General features: G+C 42.5%; 1 protein-coding gene across 6 annotated transcripts in view; it reads right to left on the reverse strand.

Moving 5' to 3' along the window:
* Window positions 1–25,654, reverse strand: part of LOC147013404 (uncharacterized) — a 153,358-nt gene that overhangs the window by 66,792 nt on the left and 60,912 nt on the right. For all 6 annotated transcript variants that reach the window (XM_085855202.1, XM_085855205.1, XM_085855201.1 and 3 more), the window contains 2 exons: window positions 20,365–20,640; window positions 15,811–15,868 (listed from right to left, as the gene is read on the reverse strand). In XM_085855202.1, coding sequence (XP_085711328.1) covers window positions 15,811–15,868; window positions 20,365–20,640 — 334 coding nt within the window. The remainder of the gene's footprint in view (window positions 1–15,810; window positions 15,869–20,364; window positions 20,641–25,654) is intronic.

Below are 25,654 nucleotides of genomic sequence, written 5' to 3' on the forward strand. Positions count from 1 at the left end.
CAGATCGAGATCGAGATATGGGGAAAAAGGAAATTTGCGATGTAAAAACCTGGCCAGAAGTCCAAGGGAAGCCGTGGATTGGTGGTACGTCTTCTCTGTAAAACTGGCAGTTTGAATTTCCAATACAGTTTTTGATAAATTTGTTTGATATTTGATAAAAAATATTTGATAAAAATAAATTTTTGATAAACCTTTCCTTCAAGCTCGAACTAATAATTTAAAATAAATATAAATTTGTGCTCAATTCGTTTTTATTTATAAGTGTTGGGTTCTGACTTTTGATTTCCAGTATATATTCAGTCAAAACACAAAATATATTTGGCCGACCTACCCCACCATCCTACCAGAACTATCCACCCCATCCCCCCTCCACCATTCCCCCATACCCCCACAACCTCCAATCCACCATCACCCCCACTAACCCACACCCACCATTCCCCCCACCCCCTTTTCCCTCGCTTCTGGAGAAAGCAGGCATGGTCAAAGATGCCTATGCGTCTGCAGCGATATACGGTGATTCGCACAAAGCGTGCCGATCCACACTAGTTTCAGTAATAAATGTACACCTACAGCCAAAATATCCTTGAAAAGAGCCCACAGGGCACCCTTTATTGTATGTTCATGGCCATTTTGATTATATTTGATTTCCTGTATTATGTGCATTTTTGTTTTATAGGTTTACGAATGTGCTATATTTATTTATTTATTTCTCTGCCCGTTTTCGTGTCGGTCTATCTTTTGTCCCGGGATTCTCCGTTTTTGTCATCCTGTGCCTTCTTATAATAAAGTGTTGTTCTGTAAAACATACGTTTCATGTGGTGACTCACCATTGCAGATTTTACACATGAAACCATTTCGGAACAGCTTTAATGGTGAATTGCTTGGGGAGGTTTAAATTGAAATTGTTCGCTTGAAGAGACCAGTGGAATGATCAATTCTGACTGGGGGCCTGGCAGATTATTTGTGTTTGTGCAATTTTCTCGATTTTCCAGGAGTTTCAAGGACTTGGACAGGTTTTCCAAGACTTTCAGGTACCGGAATATGCTTTTTCATTTTCCAGGAATTTCAAGGATCTTCAAGGACTGCGCTAACCCTGTTTATAGTATAGACTAAGGATCCTCCAAAACAAAAGCAAAACAAACATTGTCAACCCCAATTAAGGTACATTAAATAACTTATAGTTTGATAAAATTAAAGACAAAAACATCAAGACAGAGTGGACAAATCATCAGAAAATACAGATTCAAAACTTCTTCCTGGACAAGATTTCTCCAAGCTTAGGTCCAATTTAGAGTTGTCTTAAACAAAGCAATTAATGTGCCTCGTGGAGATGCTACAATTAGTTCTGCAAACATCTCGACAGCGGGTTAACAAAATATAAAGCCACATGTCGTGCTGGTACAATCTAGCATACCAAATGATGTCAAACTGCATCACTGTTAATGCATGGCAGCTGAGCCAAGAATAGTCTTTTGCATATCTGAATTGCCAACGAAAATGTTTCAGAGCAAATAATGGGCATGTTTCTCAGGAATTAAGCATTTCCAAATGTAGATGACTCACATTAAAACCAGCTTTGTAGATATTTTGGATGTTATTTCTACACACAGAATAAAGTTTCTGTCGAGTTACATTGATCAAACTGAATGCAAAGTTAAATGAAAACTAATCAACTACAGTTTTGGCGTTTTATCCCTGAAAAGGGGCAACAAAGAGGATAATAACTGCAGTGATTGACAGCTGCAGAACCAAGCACACACTCAGTGGTTGGCCTCTTTGGATATTCTCATTAGAGCACTTAGCTCATGATGCTTAAATCCCACGTTCAAATCCCATTTACTGTGCGATTTGCACATTGTCTAATAATATCCTTATAATTAATGTACAAATATAGGAATGTCAATCAATTTGTGCTTGGTAAGGATGGAAGGAAGCGTACATGAATGGAAAATACTTATTTCCTGACCTCTGTTGATCGGTGTGACACTTCAGTCTAACAGGATGTAGTAGGGTCATCCCCCATCCTTACCCACAATCTTCTTTACCCACATTGCCACCCTGCCTATCTTAACACCCTTACTTTCAAGTTACTGTTTCCTCCCCACCACCCCAACCTCTTTCTTTTTCTCTTTTTCTCTCTCTCTCCATGTTCATTCATCGTCATGCTTATTGTGTCCAACTACTGTCCCACTGTCAGTTCACACGCTACATCAAATTGCTCTTCCATGACCCTCAATCTTGCTTTAAAAAAAAGAAAAAAGGGGAGGGGGTTATTGCAACCCCAATTGCTGTTTTGATATTCTTGGTAGATCAATAACAACTATTACCAATCAAGTTTTCCTGCAATTAATTATCATGGCTGCAGACTGGAGAGTTGGCTGATCATATTAAATGGGATTTAGAATCCAAGATCCCACAGAATTTATAATAAATGTCAATAAAAATAAGGTAACATGCTGTAAACAAAGACTTGCTACTTTGAAATGGAGATGGCCATACGGTCAATGTCTAATTCCAGTGATGATGATGATGGAGTTACCTCAATAAGTAAAGAAATGGTTGAAGTATATAGAGCTGGAAAACAAATGTCATCTTCAAAGAGTTTTGAATAGGCAGATCTAAAGCATGTGCAGAAATGTGATTGAAACCATTGGCCATTTAGTGAGCCCTCAGTAATCGGCAGAGGCACATTTAATTAACGTGGTTAGGGTTATGTATGGTTATTTTTTAATGCTTCTAACACTGATTTCTCACTGGCACAAAATTTGACTCATCTCTTTAATACAGTGAATAACTAGAAGGGCACTCGGTCGAGAGCATACTCCTGCCCCGTAATGCCTGATCCATGAGAACATATCGGGCCCAATACATTTTTGAGATATCTTGCTACATATTGTTTTTGGCCCTATCTCTCAATGGTGAAGAATCACTAAAAAAATTCTTGTAGTCGAATCCGGATTCGGATCTTCACCAAAATCGAATCAGTTCGTCCTTGTGACACACCAAACCTGTCCACAAAATTTCATCCGGATCCGTGCACAACTTTTTGAGATATCCTGCACACAAACAAACAGACAGACAGAGAGAAGTAAAAACATAACCTCCTTCACCTTCGGTGGCGAAGGTAGTAATCTTCCACACCAGTGCTTGGATCAAAATATACAAGATGTAATAAAAAATTAAAATAATTTTGGAAGGAATTTTACATTTCACATGAGGCATATCTATGGTTGTGAGAATGCCTTCTTGGGGGTAACTTTGCATAATACTGTATTGTGATAGTTATTTCCCTTCATACCTTTTGAGAATAAACGAGATAAAATTTAATTGTGATGTAGGAATATTGGCCATTGTACGTGTGGAAAGCTGTCGTTTTCCCTCCCAAATGTGTGCATCTAAAACAGCTACCCTTCACAACCTATTTATGTTTTTATCCTTTTGTAATCTGTTTTTATGCACCGTTAAGTCGTTGGACAGGCCGTTGGTACTAGCAAAGGCGGGAAAATGCTGCCATGATGGAGAATGCACACGATCCAAAGTGGGTGAAAGGTCAGGGCGGGTTGCCTCACCCACGGGTAAGGACACAAGCCAATTGCAGCCAAGCAGCAGGGTGCAGCCAGTGCCGTCATGGCTGAGGGTGGGGACAGATGCTATAAAGGTGGGATGAGAGTTGTGGGGGTACAAGATGTAGGGAAACCTCACTGAAAAGACTACATCCGAACCCCTGGGGTTTTCACCACAGCACAGAACACGCATCGGGCTGAAGCCTCCCGACATGCCTCCACCATAAACTGCGCCCAAAGCCCCATCCTGCCGGCCTATGTATACAGCACAAACTGTCTTTCTGCTGGTACCAAGTTGTGTCCCCTCGGGCATAGCCTGCGTCATTTTCAATGTTGTCAATTTCTTCTGGTCTTTTCTTCTGTGGTGTGTTTGAGGCCTTAAAGGGGAACCTAAACACAATTTTTTTTTTTCCTGAAAACCATTGAAAATCATTAATCACGGTCTCATTTGAAAGCAAAAAAAATGTGAAATTTTTTTGCCAATCACAAAGTGCCGAAAAAAGCCCTGGTGTCGATTTTTGCCAGCGACGTCACACTCAGATCCCACATTGATCCAAACGGAGGCTAACATAGAGAAACAGTGTATTTCGAACTCGGATTCCAATACCGATTTCAGAGTCATGAGCAACTCTGAAGGTTCTCAGTATGTTGAAACTGATCAGTGGGGTTTTGAAGAAACTATTGGAAACAAAATGTGATGGAAACGCTTTCGGGGGAATTACGGAGCTGTATTGTTTCGGGCCTCGGGTGAGCGATTCAGACGATGGTGGCAATGGAGGTGTTAGTGAAGATAAAATACCGACCACATGTTCACTACAGCTTGGTAGGTTTTGTTTTTCTGTTCAACTGACTGTTTATAAGGGACAAGGAGAGCCGATCCATCGCTTCGCTGAAGTACCAATTAGTCATCGTCGATGACAAAAAAAAATTTGGGTGAAAGGAGAAGGAAAGGCACTTATTTACCCATGCATTGAGTGATTTATACCCTCACCTCCCCTTCTCACCTCCCTCCACTTCCCCACAACCTGCTCCCCCTACCCATTTGCCTCCCATTCGTCCTGATGTCCCTTCCTGCTAGAAATGTTTCACACATGATGGCAGGCTTTGACAGGCCCCCCCGTTTTTTTGGGGGGGGGAGGGGGAGAAGGGAAGGAGGAAAAATTTACTTTGTGAAGATTGCTTTAGCCTCAGCATTGCCCAGGTAAAAAAGGAAATTGTAATACCCTCTGCCACCACCATGTGACACTACACGGTACTCATTTACATAGAAAATTAACGCCCCCCCCCATTCCCGACACCCACATAGCCTATGTTACACCCTACACAAAGTTGTATTTGTACCCCAAGATTGGAGTTTGTAACTTAAAAGATGTGGCTGAGAATAAGTAACAAAGAAAGCCAGAGAGAGAGAGAGACAATGGTGTTTATATATAGAGATTTTGTATTCATAAATAAATCAGTTGTATTACTACAGTAGAAGCATGGCATGGACACAGCCAGACACAACGGTAGGACACGACACGGACAAGACGGTGGGACACAACACATGACAGAACGGGCACGTCACGACATGGCATGGACACATGACAGCATAGACATGGCATGACGGAGCATGGACATCGTCCAGGCATACTTGGACACTGCCGACAAAATGGGTGACGGATGCTTTGTCCCACCATCGTATGCTGACCAGGTGTCCTGTATGTTACAAGATCGCCTCTTTTCATACTTTCCCGTGACACCATTTGTGTCTGTGGTCGTGCTGTGTCCTTCCATCATGTCTGTGCAGTGTCCCACCATCGTGTCTGTGGTAGTGTCATGTCCGTGCTGTATTGTGTTCTTGCCGTATCCCACAAGAGGTGGGTGATGGCGAGATGAGATCGGTCGCCGGCAAGCCAACGCAGCTGTTTGATTCACCGCTCCAATCACCCATGTGCATGTGCTGGTAGCTGGGTAGAGATAATGGTCTTACAGTTTTGAGTGATGGCTGTTTCTTTCGCTTAATTGTGGAGATGGCATCCTCTCTCAATCATGGTGGATAACCACAAGATCTAGCAATCTCTGGTATTTCATAACAGTGCTCTGTGAAATGTTAGGAGCACAAAAGCTAACATTTTGGAGGCCAGATCCACACTCAGGTATTTCAGCCAAACCTTGTCCAATTTCTGGCAAACTTAGGGTCTTTTGGCCATTGGTGTAGCATGAAAGGATATCTCAGTTTGTATTACTACATTCACCAAAGATGCATCGACTAGAAATATTTGTGGAAAAGAAATATATATTTTTTTCTATATATATATATATATATTTTTTTTTTTTTAAATCGAAAATTATTCACCATTTGAGTTAAATCGTTCCACGATGTGACAGGTAGACAGTACGAATATGGCGGTCGACTTCCGGTGTGACGTCACGGATAATCGTGAATTAGAAGATTTTGACTTTTAAACACAAAATTACCGACATACATAATTATCCAAAATGCTTATATATTGCTACGAATTTGGGATTTCGATTGCACAGAACATTCAGGTTCCTTTTGTCAGCTATGTCGATAAGTGCTTGTTCCCTAGTTAGCTCACCTTCCATTGTTTAAATGTTCAGAAATCGATAAGATGCGCTGCGGATCAATTTAATAGTTAGGGAACGAAACAATGGAGACGTCCCTCCCCCCTCTTCTGTGAAGAGGAAGAAGAACCCTACCGTCCCGTGACTCATGATGTTAACAACTCCCTCACACCCGTGGTTGAGCGGGGGATGGAGCACGAGGGCATGAGTCACGAGTCCCGCCGGGAGCAGGGGAAGGGCGGGAGAAGGATAAGAGGAGATCTTTTCTTTGTTCGTGTGAGGAGTTGGAGTAGTAAGCTTTTATGCTTCGGCAGAGAGTAGTCGCTCAGCAGACCTTCGGGTCCTGCTTGGCTTGGGTTAGGGTTAAGGCCTTCGGAAGCTTTTTGCTTCTGCAGAGGAGTTGTTCAGCAGAGCTTCGGGTCCTGCCTGACTCTGGTTAGGGTCGAAGGCTTTTGAAAGCCTTTTGCTTCAAGCTGCCGAGTTTGGAAGAAAGTTAAGCTGGTTGCTCGGCTCGAGGTGCGAGTGGTGGCTTCTTCTTCTTCTTCTTGGTTCGTGGAGCTCTTTGTTCTCCATTTTGGTTCCCGGCTTGGTGCAACTCATCCACTTCTTCTTGGAGGTGGATCCTCGGGGAAGCGACGCATCGACGGGAAGGATCGGCGCCTCGTCTCACCAGCACGTGTTGAGAAGCGCGGGAGGATTCGCGGGAGCTCGGGAAAGATCGCGCTCACGGCGATTGGGTCCAGCTCGCTCTCGCTGGAGCCCGGGTCCAAACAACTTGAAGACCACACGAGGTGGAGAGGTTCGAGATAGGTTCTGGGTTTCAGCTCACCTGTCCTCCGAGCTGGAGCTCGTTATTAAAGGCCTCTGCCACCATTTCTTGGGTGTGTGTGTGCATACGTGTGTCCGTGTATAAGTAGGAACTGCTGTTAAGTGCAAGTGAATGTACATAATAAGTAGACGGTTGTAGTCTTTGTCTTGCTCGCGTCTTGTCCCTACCCCCATTCATTGCATGCTTGTATATATCTGCATTGCTTCTTTGACCGTATATGTGTGCAAATAAATGTCCTTGTGTGAATGTAAACCTGTTTGTTGCGTCCATTCCCTCATTGAACTGCCGTATTGAGATCGGAATAAATAGTTAGTTTCTTAATAACCGACAAGAGAATCGGGTCCGACGGGCTTGGCCATAATCTGCTCGGCAATCGCGAACGGAGCGAGCGGCTTAAGCGGCTCGTTTCCGTATGAGTTCCGTCGAGGTGTAAATCCCCGGCATTTCTGTCTGCGTGCATACTTAGGTAAATCGATAGTTCGGGGATCGGACCCTGTCGCGCGTGGACAGAAAAGCTGGCTGATCTACGGTGTGGTTAAAAACACACCCGTGGCTAGTTTTCGGCGTTTATCCGGAAAGCCGCGACTGGATTGTCCGTTTGGTGGGCGAAGCGGCCGCCATTAGCTTAACGCGGTCGCTCGCACGCCGATGGGCGGGAAATCTACAACAATATATATATATATATATATATATATATATATATATATATATATATATATATATATAAATATATATATATATATATACACATATATACACATATATATACATATATACACATATATACAAGTCTGAAGACGACGATGGTTCACGAGCGGTATTTGACGATGTAGATTGTTTCAGAAGCGAAGGATGAGACAATGTGATAATGTTTGACCAAGTTATAAAAAATGATCAACATGATGTGGTACGAGTGACAGGTTATGAGCTGGAAAATGTCGAAAACCCGGTTTCGTTCAACAACTTAAAAAATTTGACCTTTGCATAACCTTTAAAGGTCCCAAAACAATGTTGTGGACATTAAAATAAGGAAACGAGATACGTGCTATAGCATAATGGAGTTAGTTCGTCGAAGAAGGTCAAAAATCCGGTTTGATTCCCACAACTTTGAAAATTTGACCTTTGTGAACTTTAAAGGTCAAAGGTCAAGGATTATGACCTTTGATGCAAAACTTCCTCTGGAACATTCCAGGAAAAATATAATGTCATATAGGCTATATGGCATTTCACACTCCTCGGATTATCCATACTTTGATGACATCAGCGTAAAAAACATACTTGAAGGGGGCGCCACGGGCAAGGTGTTCGAGATAGAGATAAGAAAAATGGTTTCAAGATTTTAGGTGGGGAATGACCTCAAGATTATGCATAAAAAAAAAATATTGCCATCCGAGCTCTCAAAGTTTGGGCGGTCATCTGATTTTTATGTCAAAATTCGAAATATTCTAAGTTCATGACCTTGTGACCTTGAGACTAAAATGAAAAAAATCGAGCTCCGTGGGGCTATGCAGGTGCCATTGGGCTAACCAAATACCGAAACCCCTGACAGATTCGACAACTCCCTCAGAGAAGATGGATTTTTTATGTCAAAATCGCAATTTTCTAAGTTCGTGACCTTGACTTTGGGACGAAAATGAAAAATCGAGCTCCGTGGGGCTATGCAGGTGCCATTGGGCTAACCAAATACTGAAACCCCTGCCAGATTCGACAAACCCCCTAGGAGAAGATGCAAATTGAAATCGGCTACCCCCTAAAAATACAATTCGCAATTTTCTAAGTTTGTGACCTTGTGGCCTTGACCTTGGGACGAAAATGAAAAATCGAGCTCTGTGGGGCTATGCAGGTGCCATTGGGCTAACAAAATATCGAAACCCCTGCCAGATTCAACAAACTCCTCGGAGAAGAAATTTTTTTATTTCAAAATGGCAATTTTCTAAGTTCGTGACCTTGTGACGAAAATGAAAAATCGAGCTCCGTGAGGCTATGCAGGTGCCATTGGGCTTACCAAATACCGAAACCCGTCAGATTCGACAAAACCCCTCAGAGAAGATGCAAATTGAAATCGGCTACCCCCTAAAAACACATGTTTTTTGGGCGTGGCTCCGCCCATTATGGGCGGACCACGCCCATTTTCAGGAAAACACAACTAAATCATGATATAAACCTCCCACCAAAATTTCATCAGGATCGGATCAAAACCCACGGAGCTATGCTCGGGACAGACAGACAGACAGACATACAGACAGACATACAGACACACAACGATAACGAATATAGTGGTCACTTTTATTTTTCGTGAACCAATACACACACACATATATATATATATATATATATATATATATATATATATATATATATATATATATATATATATATATATATATATATATATATATATATATATATATCGCAAATCGGAAAAAGACGCATCATATCTATTTTGTAGGGTGTCAAGGGATAGATTAGCGCTGAGGTGGTCTGAGCGTTTGAGTTCCCCATTTAAGGCTTACCTAATAATTAAGAATCTGTCATTCGTCCGTTTACTCGGGGCACGTGTGGGGTTTTATTATTGCCCAGATTTGTATTGCTTCTTTTGTATTGCTGTCCTTTTCTTGTTGTGATACACCATTACAAATTCACTTGGTCTCTGAGTCTTCGAGTTGCCCTGATCGTTAAAATATTCGTTCGTACGTCCGTTAAAGGACAGATTGCATTCAGGCGATTCACACCCAGTACGAGACTGTGCCTGAGTCCAGCGATCTCTGCTCGAATCACTAATTAGGATGATCGGTTTGACGTCAGGCTACAATCACTTTGTGGGCATGACCGCTTTGACGTGGTTCATCGGGATTCGGACCGGGCAACTGGAACGAGTCTGATAACTACAACAATATTACAGTGGACTCATAAGGTAGATCATATGTAGCTTCAAAAAACATTGTGAGAAAAATCACCAAATTGCTTTTGCTGCTTAATATTTAATTAGCCTCGCCCATTCCTCAAGTGATGCGAGTAGTTTTTGCAATCAGTCTGTCAGTCAGTGAGTGTGTTATTCCGCATGCAGATCAACTTCAATATAGATAATTCGTTCCCAGATCTAACATAATAATCTATAATTACTACAGTGAGATTATGCAGTTAAAAAGTCTTTCGAATTTATCTTCAATTACGCAAATGGCACAAAATTGTCCACTTCAACTACGAGTGAATAATGTACAAATTTGGTGCAGCATCGGTGGCCACAGAAAATTGTCTTTCAAGATAACATTATCAGCATTTCTCTCAAGCCTTGCAGCATACCTTAGACCTTGGGCTCGACTAGTATGACTCGGCAGCCTCAGACCCATTTCAAGCCATCTAGTCGAGCCCATGGTCTAATCTAACGTATACACTTCAAATCCGATGGCTTCAACGAGCACACTCAAGCTGCCTTAGTCAGTGTGACAAAGTTGTCAAATTTACCCACAAGTTGATTTTATACCTTGAATATAAAATTATACCTTGAATTTTATACCTTGTGCATTGTGTCCAAGGAGATGCTGTTGTCATTCTGTGAGTGAGTCTACCGTAGTTCTCAGATCTACTGTTATGTTTATACTCTGGCTCTGGTGTACACTGTCTTGCTTTACACAAGAAAGTAAAGTGAACAATATGATCTTTTGTATTCAACTTTGTATGACCAATTCATAGTTTTTGAAATAAGATTTTTGCTTCATTCCAAATTTGTTTGCAGATCACTACAAGCTTTTTATTTTCTGAAGATGCTGCTAAAAATAAAAAGTAAGGTGGAATTAACATTATGGAAACAGTTTAGTTTGGTTACCATAAAGACTCCTTTGAGATATATTTTGATTCCAATTTGGTTTTTATTTGTGCATTGTATCATTGATTTTTTTCTTTTCTTTGTGCAACATTCTTTGGTCGGGACATTTCAACATTAAGTAGGATCATCTTCAGGACTTGGACGTATCCTATATGTATCTACTTTATAATGTGAAACATTTCTCTGCCTCAGCGGTATCTGATGGCGAATACTTTGGAGGTTTTTAACGCAACCCTTATTTTTCTCCTGGTGTGCTGTGGCTTCGAACTGGTCTGGTAAGAAAACTTCTACAATGGATGAGTGAATGCAGTTGTTACATGAAAAATCAAATGCATCCCATGCAACCGCAAAAAGGGAAAACATCATCGTGTTTAAGGTCAAGGTACAATGGTGCTCAAAGCCTGGTGTGTTGGCGCAGTGGTTAGGGCAGCGGCTTGGGATCCAAAAGGTCCTGAGTTCAAGCCCTGTTGGGCCACTGAATTAATACACCAAGGGGTTGACTCAGCCTGTCATCCTTCCGAGGTCGGCGAAATGAGTACCAGTATACTGGGCCGGTGTATACCCCGATTAAAAATAGGTGTACCATATCCCTGTGTCGTAAGAGGCGACCAGGGTTGCGTCAGGAAGGGCATCCGGCATAAAACATGTGCCAAATCACTATGCGGATCATACGGATGATCCGCTGTGGCGACCCCTAACGGGAGCAGCCGAAAGAAGAAGAAGAAGAAGAAGAAGAAGAAGAAGAAGAAGAAGAAGAAGAAGTAAAATGGTGCTCAAAGTCTGTCCCTAATGGCAGAAAGAGTTGATATCAGGTTGGTGTAATTTTAACAGACTTTAGTGATGACACCCATCATCACTGTTGAGCTCCTCTCCTCTTTCTCTCCCTCTCTCTCCCTCTCTCTCCCTCTCTCTACTGTCAAAGCAGCCTCACAGCAAGAATTACACTGTAGGTGGTTTCCCTTTACCTGCCCTGCAATAGTCAAGGCAGGAATTTTGCAATTTGTTCAGGGTGCCGGCGAGAACTTGTCCACTCTTCACAAATATATAAAATATCACATACAGGACAAAGGCAGCTTGTCTAAATTCAGGAATTGTATTTTTACATGAATCAGTGTACATTATAAAAGGATTACAAGGACAATCAAAAAAGGACAACAATGTATCGTATTTGAACATGTGCAGCATGATCTGTTGATTCAGATGGGATCGCTTTCTTGTTTTTTTTTTCTTCTTGCATACGACACATTACTCACAGATCCAAATCTAAGTTGGACAGCCAAGTCTGTTGTTAGTTGGATTGCCCTAAATCCTTCATCAAATTCTCATAGGTGACACTCATTCACAATGTGAAGAATAGTCTGATCTGAGTAGCCAGTCACATGCTGGGCTGTCTTTGAGATTCCATTTGTGGAGGTGGTGTGATGTCCTTGCATGGAGAGTATAGACTACTGTTTCAGGGGGAGGTCAAAACCTGGAGGGTCTTCTGTTTGATCACTCACCAACTCTTTCTTAGCAATGTTGTCTGTCCAGAGATTGCACCACTTGGCCTTTGTGTTAAACCCTGCATTACTCAAAACATTTGCAGAGCCCCAGAAATATTTGCGTGACTTAAGCCGCATATTTGGTAGATTCTGCAGGTCTTCATGGATTGGAAGGTTGGTTTTGATTGGTCATACTCTCACAGAATTCTTACCTTCTCGTGCAAAAGGGGGAGGGGGCTGGGGTGGGATGTTTGACAGAACTGGGAGCCATTGCACCGGTGTCGATTTCAGTTTACCGCTGATTATCCACATCAGTGTTTTCAGGACAGTGTCCAAATGTTTTGTGTGGCTGTTCTCTGCCCAAACAGGAGAACAGTATTCCACTGCAGAGTACACAAGAGCAAGACTAACAGTGCGAAGAGTGTGTGCACTTGATCCCCAGCTGGTGCCCGCTAGTTTCCGGATGATGTTTACCCTGGTCTTGATCTTCTCTGTGACCCGTTTTAGGTGTTCGGAGAACTTGAGGCTGCAATCAATGGTGAGTCGGTACTTGGGGAACAGTTCATTCTTGACTGCTTTGCTGAAAAAGGAAACCTAGAGTTTGCTGTTAGCCAGTCGGTTGCAGAGATGGAAAGCAGGAACTGTAGTCTTTCTTGGGTTTTGGCAGAGGCACCAATAGATGAAGTGTTGCTCCATTACCTATAAACCCTGGGACAGGGTACTGCTGAAATCTTCAAGGTTGGGTAGCAAGGGCAAGATAATCTGTGTAGGCAAACCTTTTGGAGGTGGTTGGTACAAGGCTCAAGTACATGTTAAAGAGGACTGGAGCTAAGATGGGATCACCAAATACATATTGGTTCAGATGGAATCACAGTTACATTAACAGGCAAACCCAGATTTCCATCAGACAAGTACCGACTACTTTATGAATAAGATCATTTTGAAACCTGCTTATCAATGAAATTTCGTCTTTTTATGAAGCTCGGTGCCAAATTAAGCAAAGCCTACATTGTATACTGCGTCTAGGATAGTTAAGAGTGCAAGCATTTTTTCAGACTAAACTGTCTGAAGACTAAAGTGCACAATAAGCATGACATCATATAATCCATCTAGTTATTTTCATACTAGCTTCCCTCACATTGTCTTTCAAACAAAGAACATTCTCTTCACAGCAATCTTCTTCTGCCAAAGCACAGAGACATCTATTTTGGTGGGCCGAATGGTCCGACATGTGCTCTGCATTCTTTCAAGGACCAATCAACATTAAATTTGCTCCCAACAGTGATAGTTTCCAGCACTACCTGTTCAAGGTTCTACTATCTCAAATGCACCAGTCATTCTGTTTTTGCCAACAGCTCTCTTGGATATCATTCAGACCTCAGGACATGCAGCTTTGGGGTAACATTGTTTCTACTAAGCAAAACAGTAATGTATTTAGTATTTTAGTTGCAGGTTCCAAATAAATATTGCAGGTCTACGGTCCCTACAGACCAGGGATCCAGATCCCTGGGGCAGGCCCCAGATGCAGGAGGTTCCGACCTGCCAACACCTGCTGGGTGTCTGGAGCTCTGGTGTGGACCCCAGATGCAAGAGGATCCTTAAGGGTCTCTTCTGCATTCTCAGCTATTTATGACCATTAAAATGACTTTTAATCATGCCAACATTATGGTACTTTTTAAGCATTTTTTTTTAATCAAAATTTGTTTTGACCAACACTTTGATTAACAAGAATGGGCACTCAGTAGAGGGCATACTTCCAGCATGCTGAACAATTTACATTTTGTATCCCACTGATTAGCCGGATCTTTCTTGTGATTCTAACTTTCCTCGGGGAATGATTTTGATGGTGCCTGTTTGATTAGCATAATTAAGATTGTATAAGGTTAGGATCGGGGTCACTCTTCACTGTGTCTCTCGTGTTTGTATATAAATGTTTTTCTTGTGCTGCACCTCACCAATCCTTGCTTTCCACTGCTGCACATATTTTGCTGTGTATTAAACCCTTTGCTTATTGTTCCACATGCATTTCCTCACTCCCTTGCTATAAATAAATTGCTATTGTTAGCCCCCATTTGACTTGGTCTGAAAGGGGGGCTTATGGATTTGGTCTCGATTTTCGTGCCTGTGCATGCGTGCATCCGCAACCATATCTCGGACATGTATGGACCGATTTTACACATACTTGGCAAAAAGACAACACATGATGGTGTACATAGGTACATCATTTTGTTTCACGAAGCGATCAAAGATGGCCGACTAGCAGCCATTTTAGTTGTTAAAAAAACCCCAGTATTGAACTCGTCCTCAACTATTTCTCAGACATGCATTTACCGATCTTGTTCAAACTTGGAGCACAGATAACGAATGATGCCGTACACATGCACGTCATTTATTTTTGAGATCAGATCTAAGATGGCCGACTGGTTGCCATTTTGTTAAACATGTCCCCAACCATTTCTCGGATGTGCATGGTCCAATTTTCTTCAAGCTTGTATTGGCACAACCAGGGTACATGATGACATATACGTGCACCTCACATTATTTTGTGATCTGGTCAAAGATGGCTGACCAGTAGACTGGCGGCCAATTTAGTTGTTAGAAAAAACCCAATGTTGAACACCTCCTCAAACATTTCTCGGAGATGCAATTACCGATCTTGTTCAAACTTGGCACACAGATAAAGAATGAAGGGTAATATATGCACGACATTGTTTATCGAGATAAATTCCAAGATGGCTGATTGGTGGTGATTTTGTTACTTAAAAGTGTCGCCAACCATTTATTGGACATGCATGGTCCGATGTTGTTCAAACTTGTCAAATGTCACATGGTACAAATGTCAAAAATGTTCTTGTACGTCATATGAACACTCAAGTCAGTTGCGCATACACATAAAACTTGTAAAAATGGGCTTGCCATTCAACTCCGTACAGCAAAATTCCTAAAACCATGGGGGCTATGACATGTAATGTCCTTTTCTCCTTGTGAATATACCCAGTTCATAGTTTCCTTTCCGCCAATGGTCTAGCGTAGTCCGCACAGAGTGTTATCCGGGAAGTTTTACCCCACCGATTGATTCTTGTTAGCCAGTAAGTACTTGGCAACTCCACTAGGCTGCACCTGATACGGTAAGTTAACTCAAGTATGCATCGATGGCACGAGACCCCCCCCCCCCTTTTGTATGGCCATCCACAGGTAAGGTACCCACACAAAGTAATGAAATCCTGCCAGGATTGGCGGTACTAATCAGCACTCATGGTTGATTAGCAACCTGCCGGCACATGGTTATCCATGCTCAGTGGTCTCAGGACTGGGAGTTTGGGAGGAACTCAAGTGCTTCCCTTCGTGGTGAGTCTTGAGCCCCGGATCCATAACAATATGTTTTCATTATTGGAATTTTGAAAGAAAGTGAAGATGTTGTCATCACTCAAGTTTGACATGTGAGCCCAGCATATATTTGTCATTTTCAGTAATACCCGATTGTGTTGCAAGCTATTTTCACAGCTAACATGTAGGTTTTAACGTAACAAAAAAGTACCTTACCACGGGACTGTGTGAAGGCAACGGCCGATCTCCTGGTTGGGTTGTTGTTCAGACAATCCTGTAAAGAGACAAATAAATAATTATCTGACTCGCTCTACCTCCTAAAACCCATAAACTCTCCAAAAGCTCATATACTAAAATTTAAAACATTCTCAGCACTGAGTCACTCATTCGCCCTAACCTCCTTACTCTGCCAAACAACAGTCAAGTATTTTTAAGCTTTCCAAACGGACTGGCATAACTCGAACTTTCAATACAGTCTGGCACCCCGCCTTGCTCTCCAAACGTTCTGCCGAGAGCATCCAAGGCCAACTCCACACATGGCTTACTGGCTTCCTCTAGTCTCAAAACCAATGTGTGGCTCTCAACGGAATCCTTTCATCAACTCTCCCGGTCAAAGCTGGAGTGCTCCTAAGGCAGTGTTCTGAGCCCTGTACTATGCCTAACCTTCATAAATGATCTCTCTGACTTAGAAAAATCCTTTTTATCTATTTGCTCTGCCGTGACATCCCTCATCCTTCAGACAGGCAGGCTGCAGCCTATTCCCTCTCTTCAGACCTTGATAAAAACTCAAAACCTGGTCGAACAATTTGGAATATTTCTTTCAATCTTGACCAATCTGACACAATTACTATCTCTGTATGAAAGGATCATATAGCAACCCCTGCTGCCCCCCCACCCCCACCCAAACTAATTTCTTAACAATCCATTTGAGGAAGTTCAGTTACTTAAACTGTTGGGTCTCACTATCAGCCATGACCTCTATTGGGCAAACCACATTTAAAAGTTGGCCTCCAATTGCCGACTGAAAATCCTCGGTCATGCAAAGTCCTTCCTTGGCACACCTGAACTCCGACAAAGCATTCATACGCAGGTTGATGGAGTAATGCACCCACCCCCTCCCCCCCCCCCCACCGCCCCAGGATGGCGCACCTGCCACAAACTTTGTTCAACTTGACGCTGTGGTAACAAAGACCATCAAGATTATTGGAATCATTAGATGAAACTGAGTATATGGGCTTATCATTGTCATCACAAACAGGTCGGTGGTCTCTCTGTCTTCTGCTGCCTTGTTTCTGATCTTGCACCCCCTGCTCTTTCTGTGCTTTGTCCCCCACCCCTCAGGTTTCTGCAGGGCACACATGGTCCACCATCAAGCCCCTTCTGGTGAAACGCCCATAATCCAGAATCACTGCTCATCTCCCCTCATTCATTCCTCTTTTTTCAAACCTCAGGAACCAACTTTCACATTCTCTTCAATGCAATTCTTCCCTCCAGGACTTCAAGCCAACTGTTCCCCACCATCTCAGATGATCCCCGATCCAAAACCATGATATTTTCTACCCCCATCAGCCCCTCCCCAACTTTTCCAGTTTTTCCTTCCTGCGGGTTTGCTTCTGTATCCATCTTGTCCACTACGTGTTGCCTCTCCTACCCCTCATTCGTCCAATTCTCCTTCTATTGTTTCCCTCAACCCTGCTGCTGGTGTCCCCCGCCCCCCCCCTAATCTTTCTACTGTTACATTTGGATCCATTATTTATTCTCGCTCATTTCTTAAGCCTTGACTTGACAACAAAATAAAACAAACAGTCATAGACTGGTACTTATGAAATCGTCAACTTGACCTCTTACCTTGTCTAATAAAAGCTGTCTCTAGAGAAGGTAGCGACACAAACCAGAAGTTTCTACGATGATTCTGTACCAAACCATCAAAAATCGTAACGTCGACCGAAGCAAAAATCTCCATTTCTCCACGCAATTATTTTATTAAAGTCACAAAACCGTAATATTCGGCCATCCACCAACAATCTTTACATAATCCGACAGCTTAGCGAGTCAGGCATGTGACGATAACCTTTATTGGGATAAAAAAAATGACTTTTAAACACCATCTTTATCGAAAACACCATCAGCGCGCACACGCAAAACCTTTACGTGACTCAACGATGCCCCTGCTCGAGCACGCTGCACCACGTGACGAGCCGTGACGCGGCGAGTGAAATATTTTTTATACAATCTTAAAACGTCTCCAAAACATCCGATTTTTACCAGAATTGACAACCGAGTTTTAAGCATCCTAAGCGATCGCAAAAACCGAAGGCAAAATTAAAATCGAAGTTAAAACGAACTCATAACGTCGACCGAAGCAAAAATACTCCATTTCTCCACATGAATTTACGGAATTATGTTTGACCTCACTGTGACCTTGACCTTTGACTGATTTTGACCAAAATCTAATCAGCGCTAGCCATCACCCTCCTGAATCACGTGGTGTAATTTGACATTGGTAGCTTCTTCCGTTCTCGAGTTATCGTGCCTACAAACAAACACACAAACACACAAACAGAGGACGGAAGTCATCAATATGCTTACGAAATCTTTAGATTTCGTAAGTAATAACTCGGGCTTTGATACTGATGTGGGGATGGCCATAGGGGCTAAAGGAAGTAAGATAAAATAGATATTTAATTAATGAATGTGTAACATAAGTGTTGGTTTCAGTGGGAAATGATAGGTTACATGTCAAAGAGTGTTTTAGCAGATATTGACATGGAGTGCACCACTCCTGCAACCACAACCACCATGCACAAAAATACCATGTGTACAGGCTTCTTTTAGTCTCCTCTTCCTCTATCTGTACCCATATTTGTGAGTGTGTGTGCCTTAAGGTGTCACCTAAGCCGACAGGATTATTCATGGCACAGGGGTTATAGTTAAATGGAATTCTCCTTCATTGCCTCCACCACCGAAGCTGGATGGAGGTTATGTTTTCACCCCTGTCTGTTTGTTTGTTTTCCTGTGAGCAGAATATCTCAAACAGTTGTGGGCAGATTCAGCCAAAATTTGGTGGACAGATTGGGTGGGTGACAAGGCCAAATTGATCAGATTTTGGTGAAGATCTGAATCCAGATCTGGATACCAGAACTTTACAAGAGATTATTCACCATTGAAAGATAGGGCTAAAAACTATATACAGCATCGCACGATATCTCAAAAGGTTATGGCCGGATTCGGACTAAACTTGGTGGTTGAATTGGTTAGGTGGCAAGAACAAGCCAATTCGATTTTGGTTCAGGTCCGGATCCAAATTCGGCATATCAGTGGGATACAAAACGTAAACTGTTCAGCCTGGTGGAGGTATACACTCTACCAAGTGCCGTTCTAATTGCAATATTACTTTGTTGTCCTCCCCTCCCCTTTTTAATAAACCCTGGTTTCTCCACCATTGAAGCATTGGCTCATTGTGCCATACAGAATTGGGAACAGTTGGCCATAGCATGAGTAATGCAGCGACTTGAGAATTAGCGTGAAAACCCCTTGTCAGTAGGGTACAACCGTGGTGGTTCGTCGAGGGTCTTGCTCGGCCCCCATTCTTTCTAATGACTGAAGACAGCGCAGGTAGTAGGCTCTTTGCAAAAACTGCACATAAGAAACTAAAGTAAATATATTTTGGGCATTTTAATGGCAAACGGCATCACAGTCCCACAAACTCTCTTTTGCTAAATCGGTGACCATCCGGGTGGAAGTTTGACCTCATGTCCATCCACTGGTCCATCGTTATAATACTTTGCAATTATTCCTTCCTATCAGTTACATCCAATTAAAACAAGATATATTTATAGGCATTTTCTCCATATCACGACTCCAACAGTACAAAAAACACACACACACACACACACACACACACACACACACACACACACACACACACACACACACACACACTTCTTCCATTAAAACTCAACATCACAATTGATAGCATGGCAACATTGGGGATTTTGTAGTTATTTAAGCAAATAAAGGAGAGGTAGGGTCCGAGAGAAGAGATACAAGTGAAAATTTTAAAAAAAGGGAGGGAGAGGGGTTGTTGGGGAAGAGGCCAACATTTGGAAGGTGCAAATAATGCAGGATATGCACATAATGTCCTGTTATTTACTGCACCACAATGTCCTCAATACATATTACCAGACTTGCAATCTGAATCCTCAGCAGGTGGTGTAATGTTTAGTGTCTGGGACGCTCCGAGTCTGGGAGGTCGGCAGTTCAAACCCCGGCCGAGTCACCCCAAAGACTTTTAAAATGGTATGTGCTGCTTCCTTGCTTGATGCTCAGCATTTAAAAACGACAAGAGCATGGTCAATTCCCATAGCTTGGTATCCATGTGGATGAGGAAATTGCTCCTGAGGAAATGCCTCGCTGAGTGCGGTGAGAAAGGTGCCACCATTGTTGTGGCATCGCTGGTACCCAGAGTGCCTCAGGAAGTGACAGCACTTCCCCAAATCTCAGTGCTGTGTGTTTGTGTCATTTAACAGTCTTGTGTTGCATTTTGTGTATTCATCTGTATGTCCAAGTGTGAGAAGTATGTGTGGCAGCTCCACTCAGAACCTTTGATCTTGTGAAAAAATAAAAATAAAAATCCTTCATACTTTGTAATCAGAATCCTCAGCAGTTGAAGCCTTTATTTTCCTCATTTCTCGTCTACATCAAGCTTCTGCTTGTTAATTACCTGGCTGTTAATTACCAACATGTCCAACACCTTGATGCCCCACTCACCTGTGTTAGTGGAGTATGTGGGAAAAGATTCAAGAATGTTGGCCGCTTGGGGGCTGGTGACAGAGGGGTTTTGATTCTAAAAGCCATCTCCTTGTCAACACCAGCTCCAATAGCACCTTTTCCAGTTGGTCCATCTTTTCCTGCACCTTCTTCTGTTGGTACAGCTCTACCTCCAGATCCTAAAAGGACCTCTCCCGCTCCACCATCTATCAACTGAAGATCACAAATGTCTGTCTGATGAGTAATATGAGCTCTGTCCACCTCCTCCACTGTAACCTGGAAGAAAAAAAAAAGGAGGAAATAACAGATTCCATACAAGAATTTGAAAAGATGAACAAATAGAGTGAGATTATGCTTGCAAATACTGTATGTATCAGAATACTCTCTCCATGCCAGATAAACACTTCTTCATTATACTTAATACTGTAACCATCCTTTCCTTTTGTGCCATCAGGCGCATAGAGCTGCTGAAGCAGTTTTATTGGCTGGGAGGCACAATCCTGGAAAGGTCGCCACTCCAACACAGGATACTTGAATGGATCATTTTTCCCAGAGCTGGTACTCATTTTGCCGACCTCTGAAGGATGACAGACTGAGTCAACCCACCTGGTGTTACTGATGGCACAACAGGGGCTTGAAATCAGTACCTTAAGATCTTAAGCCAGACTAAATACTGTAGCTTCATAGTAATTCAATGGTACTTCAGCAGATATACGAACATCAACCCAAAAGTCACCCCGATATATGTAAAAACATGTTACCCCAAATATATAAGACATAAAAGGTCAGTCTAAAAAGTAACGGGACTGAGCCTGCTGTGTGCTCCACTTATACAACTTGAATGAACGGGTTGCGTCACAGTCTTTCACAACATTCCAGCAATATATATGATTAGTGATGGTTGACTGCGCTCATTGTGTGATTTTTTTACAGGTCGTGCTTTACATGTTGTCTAGTTTGAGTCGTCGTGAGCAGAGAGCCAATCTGAAGTTTCTTGCCAAACTTGGCAAAACACCTTCCGAATCCTTCGCAATGCTGCAGCAAGTCCACGGGGAAGAAACGATGTCACGTACACATGCATTTGAATGGTACAAGAGGTTCAAAGAGGAATCAGAGGAGGTTAAAGATGATCCACTGTCTGGAAGACCTTCAACGAGCAGAACGGCTGACAACATCGAGCGTGTGAAGCAGATGGTGCATGCAGATCGTCGACTCACGGTGCGGATGATTGCTGAGGAACTTTCCATCAACAAGGACACCATCTGGAGCATCATCACTGAAAATCTAGAAATACGCAAGGTGTACGTAAAGATGGTCCCCAAGCTGTTGTCCGAGGACCAGAAACAGCAGAGTCACTGTCTGTCAAGACATTATCGAGTGCCTCGAGGACAATCCAGACCTGCTCAGGAGAGTCATTACTGGCGATGAATCATGGATATTCGAATACGATCCCGAGACCAAACGGCAGAGTCGTCAGTGGAAAAGTCCGGCATCACAAAGACCAAAGAAAGCAAGGATGTCGAAGTCGAAGGTCAAGGTGATGCTCATCGCGTTTTTTGACATCAAGGGCATCGTCCACTTCAAGTTTCTATCACAGGGTCAAACATTGAATCAATACATGTACAAGGAGATCCTCCGGTGCCTCATTAGATCAGTCCGGGACAAGAGGATGGATCTGTGGGAGAACAATGCCTGGGTGCTCCACCATGACAACGCCCCTGCTCACAGTGCCCTGAGCATCCGACAGTTTCTGGCGGAGAGGAACGTGGCAACTCTGGAGCAACCCCCGTATTCGCCATACTTGGCCCCTTTTGATTTTTTCCTCTTCCCCAAGCTCAAGGGGGTGATCAAGTGGACCGGATTTCCTGATGTGGAAGCCATCAAGAGGGCTGTGACAACAGAACTCTGGAGGATTCCAGAAGAAGCCTTCCGGGGGTGTATCGAAGCGTGGAATAAGAGAATGGACATGTGTGTGAGACTGGAGGAAACTATTTTGAAGGGGACAAGCTGTGATTTCAATATTTTTTTGGAATAAAATTTCTGTGAAGTCAGTCCTGTTACTTTTTAGAAGGACCTCATAATACCATTGACAAACTATATTCATGTCAGATGATTCCACATCATCTCCATCCTCTTCAAGCACAGAAGCCTTCCTTGTGTGGTGCCCTTTAACGCAATGGATGTAGCTTTGGTAACCCCTTCGGCAGATACAAAACATCTTCGCTGATGCTCATGTTATAATTTAAAGAATGTGTGTAAATCACATGGACTTAAATTGAGTGAATAATGGTGGATGAAGCAAAACATTCCATTCGCAGGACACTAACACATCACAAACACTGCATTTTGAATGCAGCACATAGCATGGTCATGCAGGACAATCACATTGTTCATAGAGAGACAAATGCTTTTAGTGCACTGCAGGGAGGAGAGGAGGAGGTTGGGACCATACTTTGTGCAGAGCGTTGATGCTGCTTAAGCAGTCTCCTTGGCTATTGGGTAAAATCCAGGATGGGTCGCCACTCCGACACAGTATACCAGCATGCTGACACTTATTTTGCCGATCTCGGAAGGATGACAGCCCAAGTCAACCCCACCTGGTATCAATTCAACAGCTGAGCGGGATTTGAACTCAGGACTCTGTGATCCAAAGCCCATCACCCTAACCATTAAGCCAACACCAGGCATAACTGCAGGTAGGGTCCGGCGATATATTGATATACCGGCTATACCGGTATAATTTTCCATGTCGATATACTGGTATTGGAATTCTGAATATTCTGGAACACCGGAAGAAAGAAAAAAACTTTTGATAATATGGCAGCATTGGGAATTTTTGTCGTTGTTGAGGCAAATAAAGGGGAAACAAGCCGGTAGGCGGCGATGGGTCGCCGAGCATGGAAACTATAAGATATAGAGCAAAATGGATGTCATATAGCGGATAGGGAATCACCTTAAGATTAGGCATATCAAATCTCATCCAGTTCCATCTCCTGATAACTACTCGGTATCCATTTGAATGAAAAGTACCGAAAATGCGGTTTGAAATCGGAAATCCCCAAAGTTCGAGGGGGTGCTGTGGGTGAACAAAGATCTAAATCGAAAATCCGGCTCGATTGTTTGTGCACAATGTATTCCAGACGATTAGTGTGAATTTTCATGACCATCCGACCATAACCCGAGGAGGAATAGCATTTGGCGCGAAGGCACCTCCAGCTTTCGCATATTATCGATTTTTGCACTAATTGACCTTTGACCCCTGACCTAAGCGAAATCGGTCAATATGTCCTGAGGCAAAGTTGTAGTACTCATTGAGTACCATGAACCTGCAAAGTTTCATTCATATCAATGCACTCACCTGGTCGCTAGGGGGCCTTCAATTTTCGCGCATACCCTAATTGTAGGGGGCGCTTTGGGTAAAGTATTCCATATATCACAAAAACCGGAATGTATTTGATAAAGCATCACCTGTAGATCATTCGTGACAAATTTCATAACCCTACGTGGGATAATGGCTTTCGGAATTGATTTCGCGTGAACGGTACCGATTTTGAAGGTTTTTTCGGTTGTTGCTAAGGAACCAAAGCGTCCCTAGCAACCATCACAATTTCCAAAGAACTAGGTCATAAGATGTACCTACCACCCAAGTTTGGTCAAAATCCGCCCACGTTTACTACCAATTATGCTGATGACAAACGAATAAACATCCAAACAGACAGAATTACTGACAATAAGGGTCACCTATTTCGGCGACCCAATAAGGACCGACAGAAGAGGTACACATGAAAATAAAAAGGGAGGGAGAGGGGTTGTTTGGGATGAAGCCAACATTTTGAAGGTGCAAATAATGTATAGGGTCTCTACAAAGTCTACACCCCCTTTCAAAATGTTCACCTTTGTTGCCTTTCCTACCTGCCCGCCAAAGCTAACTGATACTACAGCAAAATCAATGGCATGTCATCGCAAATCTGCCTGCTTCCCATCCGAAGCAAAGTTGAAAGTTGGCAAAACGTTCCACTGGGATTGACCCAATATCAAATTTTGTGTTAAAATTTTTTCCCGTTTTGATCTCTGTAACCCTAAGTCCCCACCCCCTGGGATTTAACGCGGGGGTCAAGTCCAATAAATCGTTACACATTTAATGCATCCATCTATGTTGATTGCAGATACAAAGTTTCGTTTTAAAATGTGCGCTTAATTGCATTTTTCGGTATTTCACCTTTTTATCCTGCCCCAGGGAGTGGGGCCAAGATTGATACTGCTCTTGCACCTTCAATAGATGTGATGATCGCAACTATCAAGTTTGGTGAATTTCTGCACAACCGTTTAGGAGGAAATAGCATGATGGACAGACAGACAGACAGACAGACGGAGCCGATTAGAATAACTCCCATTATTTTTTAAAAGCATGGGGATAACGAGCTTTTGTGAAGAATGGTTTTCCATTCCATAATGAGGTGTCTCGTCTGAGTTCAATCCCCAATAGGATCGGACGAAATAAATAAATAAAAATGATAGAAATACATGTACTTGCAAAAGTGGTTATTAAATCCCAAACTATATTCTGATGACCTTTCATGTGAATGATAAAAGTGTCATTCAAAATTGTTCTTTGAAGAAGTAAGTCCAGTCATTTGGTGAGACGTAAAAGGCAGAATTAAAGTAGAATGCTACACGTGGATGTAAAAAATTTTGATTGATCTCCAAACAAAACATTCCCAATCCTCGTGTTCTGTGAAATTGTCACTTCCTGCACTGACTAGCAATGTCAACGATTACTGTCTGATGCTTCCTAATGTGTTTCTTGCCAGGTATAGCAAATCTCCGAGAAAGATTTCACTCAAAACATCAAAGCACGGATAGCCCTCCATGTTTTTTTTAAATGTACCGAATCGAAATCTCTGAAATGTTAACTAATTGTGTAATCTGCTCTCCGAAAGGTTTGGACACAATGAGACAACCTCCATTTGAGGAACTACAGGATATATTTTGTAAAAAGAAAGAAAGAAAGATGAAGGATGAAAGGAAGCCAGGTTTGCAAGAACTAAGAAGCAGCCACACTTGTGAAATTGGGAGTGAATTTATTTGCTGGAAGGTATAATGATAGACTCTGTACGAACAGGAAAGGAAACAAACAAGTAAAAGAAAGAAGAAAAGCAAACTGACATTTTGAAGACAAACAGACTGCCTTCTGAACGGAAACTATGTAAACACACCAAAACTCCACATAGCGGAAATTCTTAATGCATAAAAGTTACATAAATAACGAGCTAACCTCGAGAAAATGCAC

Source organism: Eptatretus burgeri, chromosome 14, assembly GCF_056783735.1.
Source record: "Eptatretus burgeri isolate ZD-2024b chromosome 14, Ebu_testis_v1, whole genome shotgun sequence".
In the NCBI taxonomy this organism is placed as follows: Eukaryota; Metazoa; Chordata; class Myxini; order Myxiniformes; family Myxinidae; genus Eptatretus; species Eptatretus burgeri.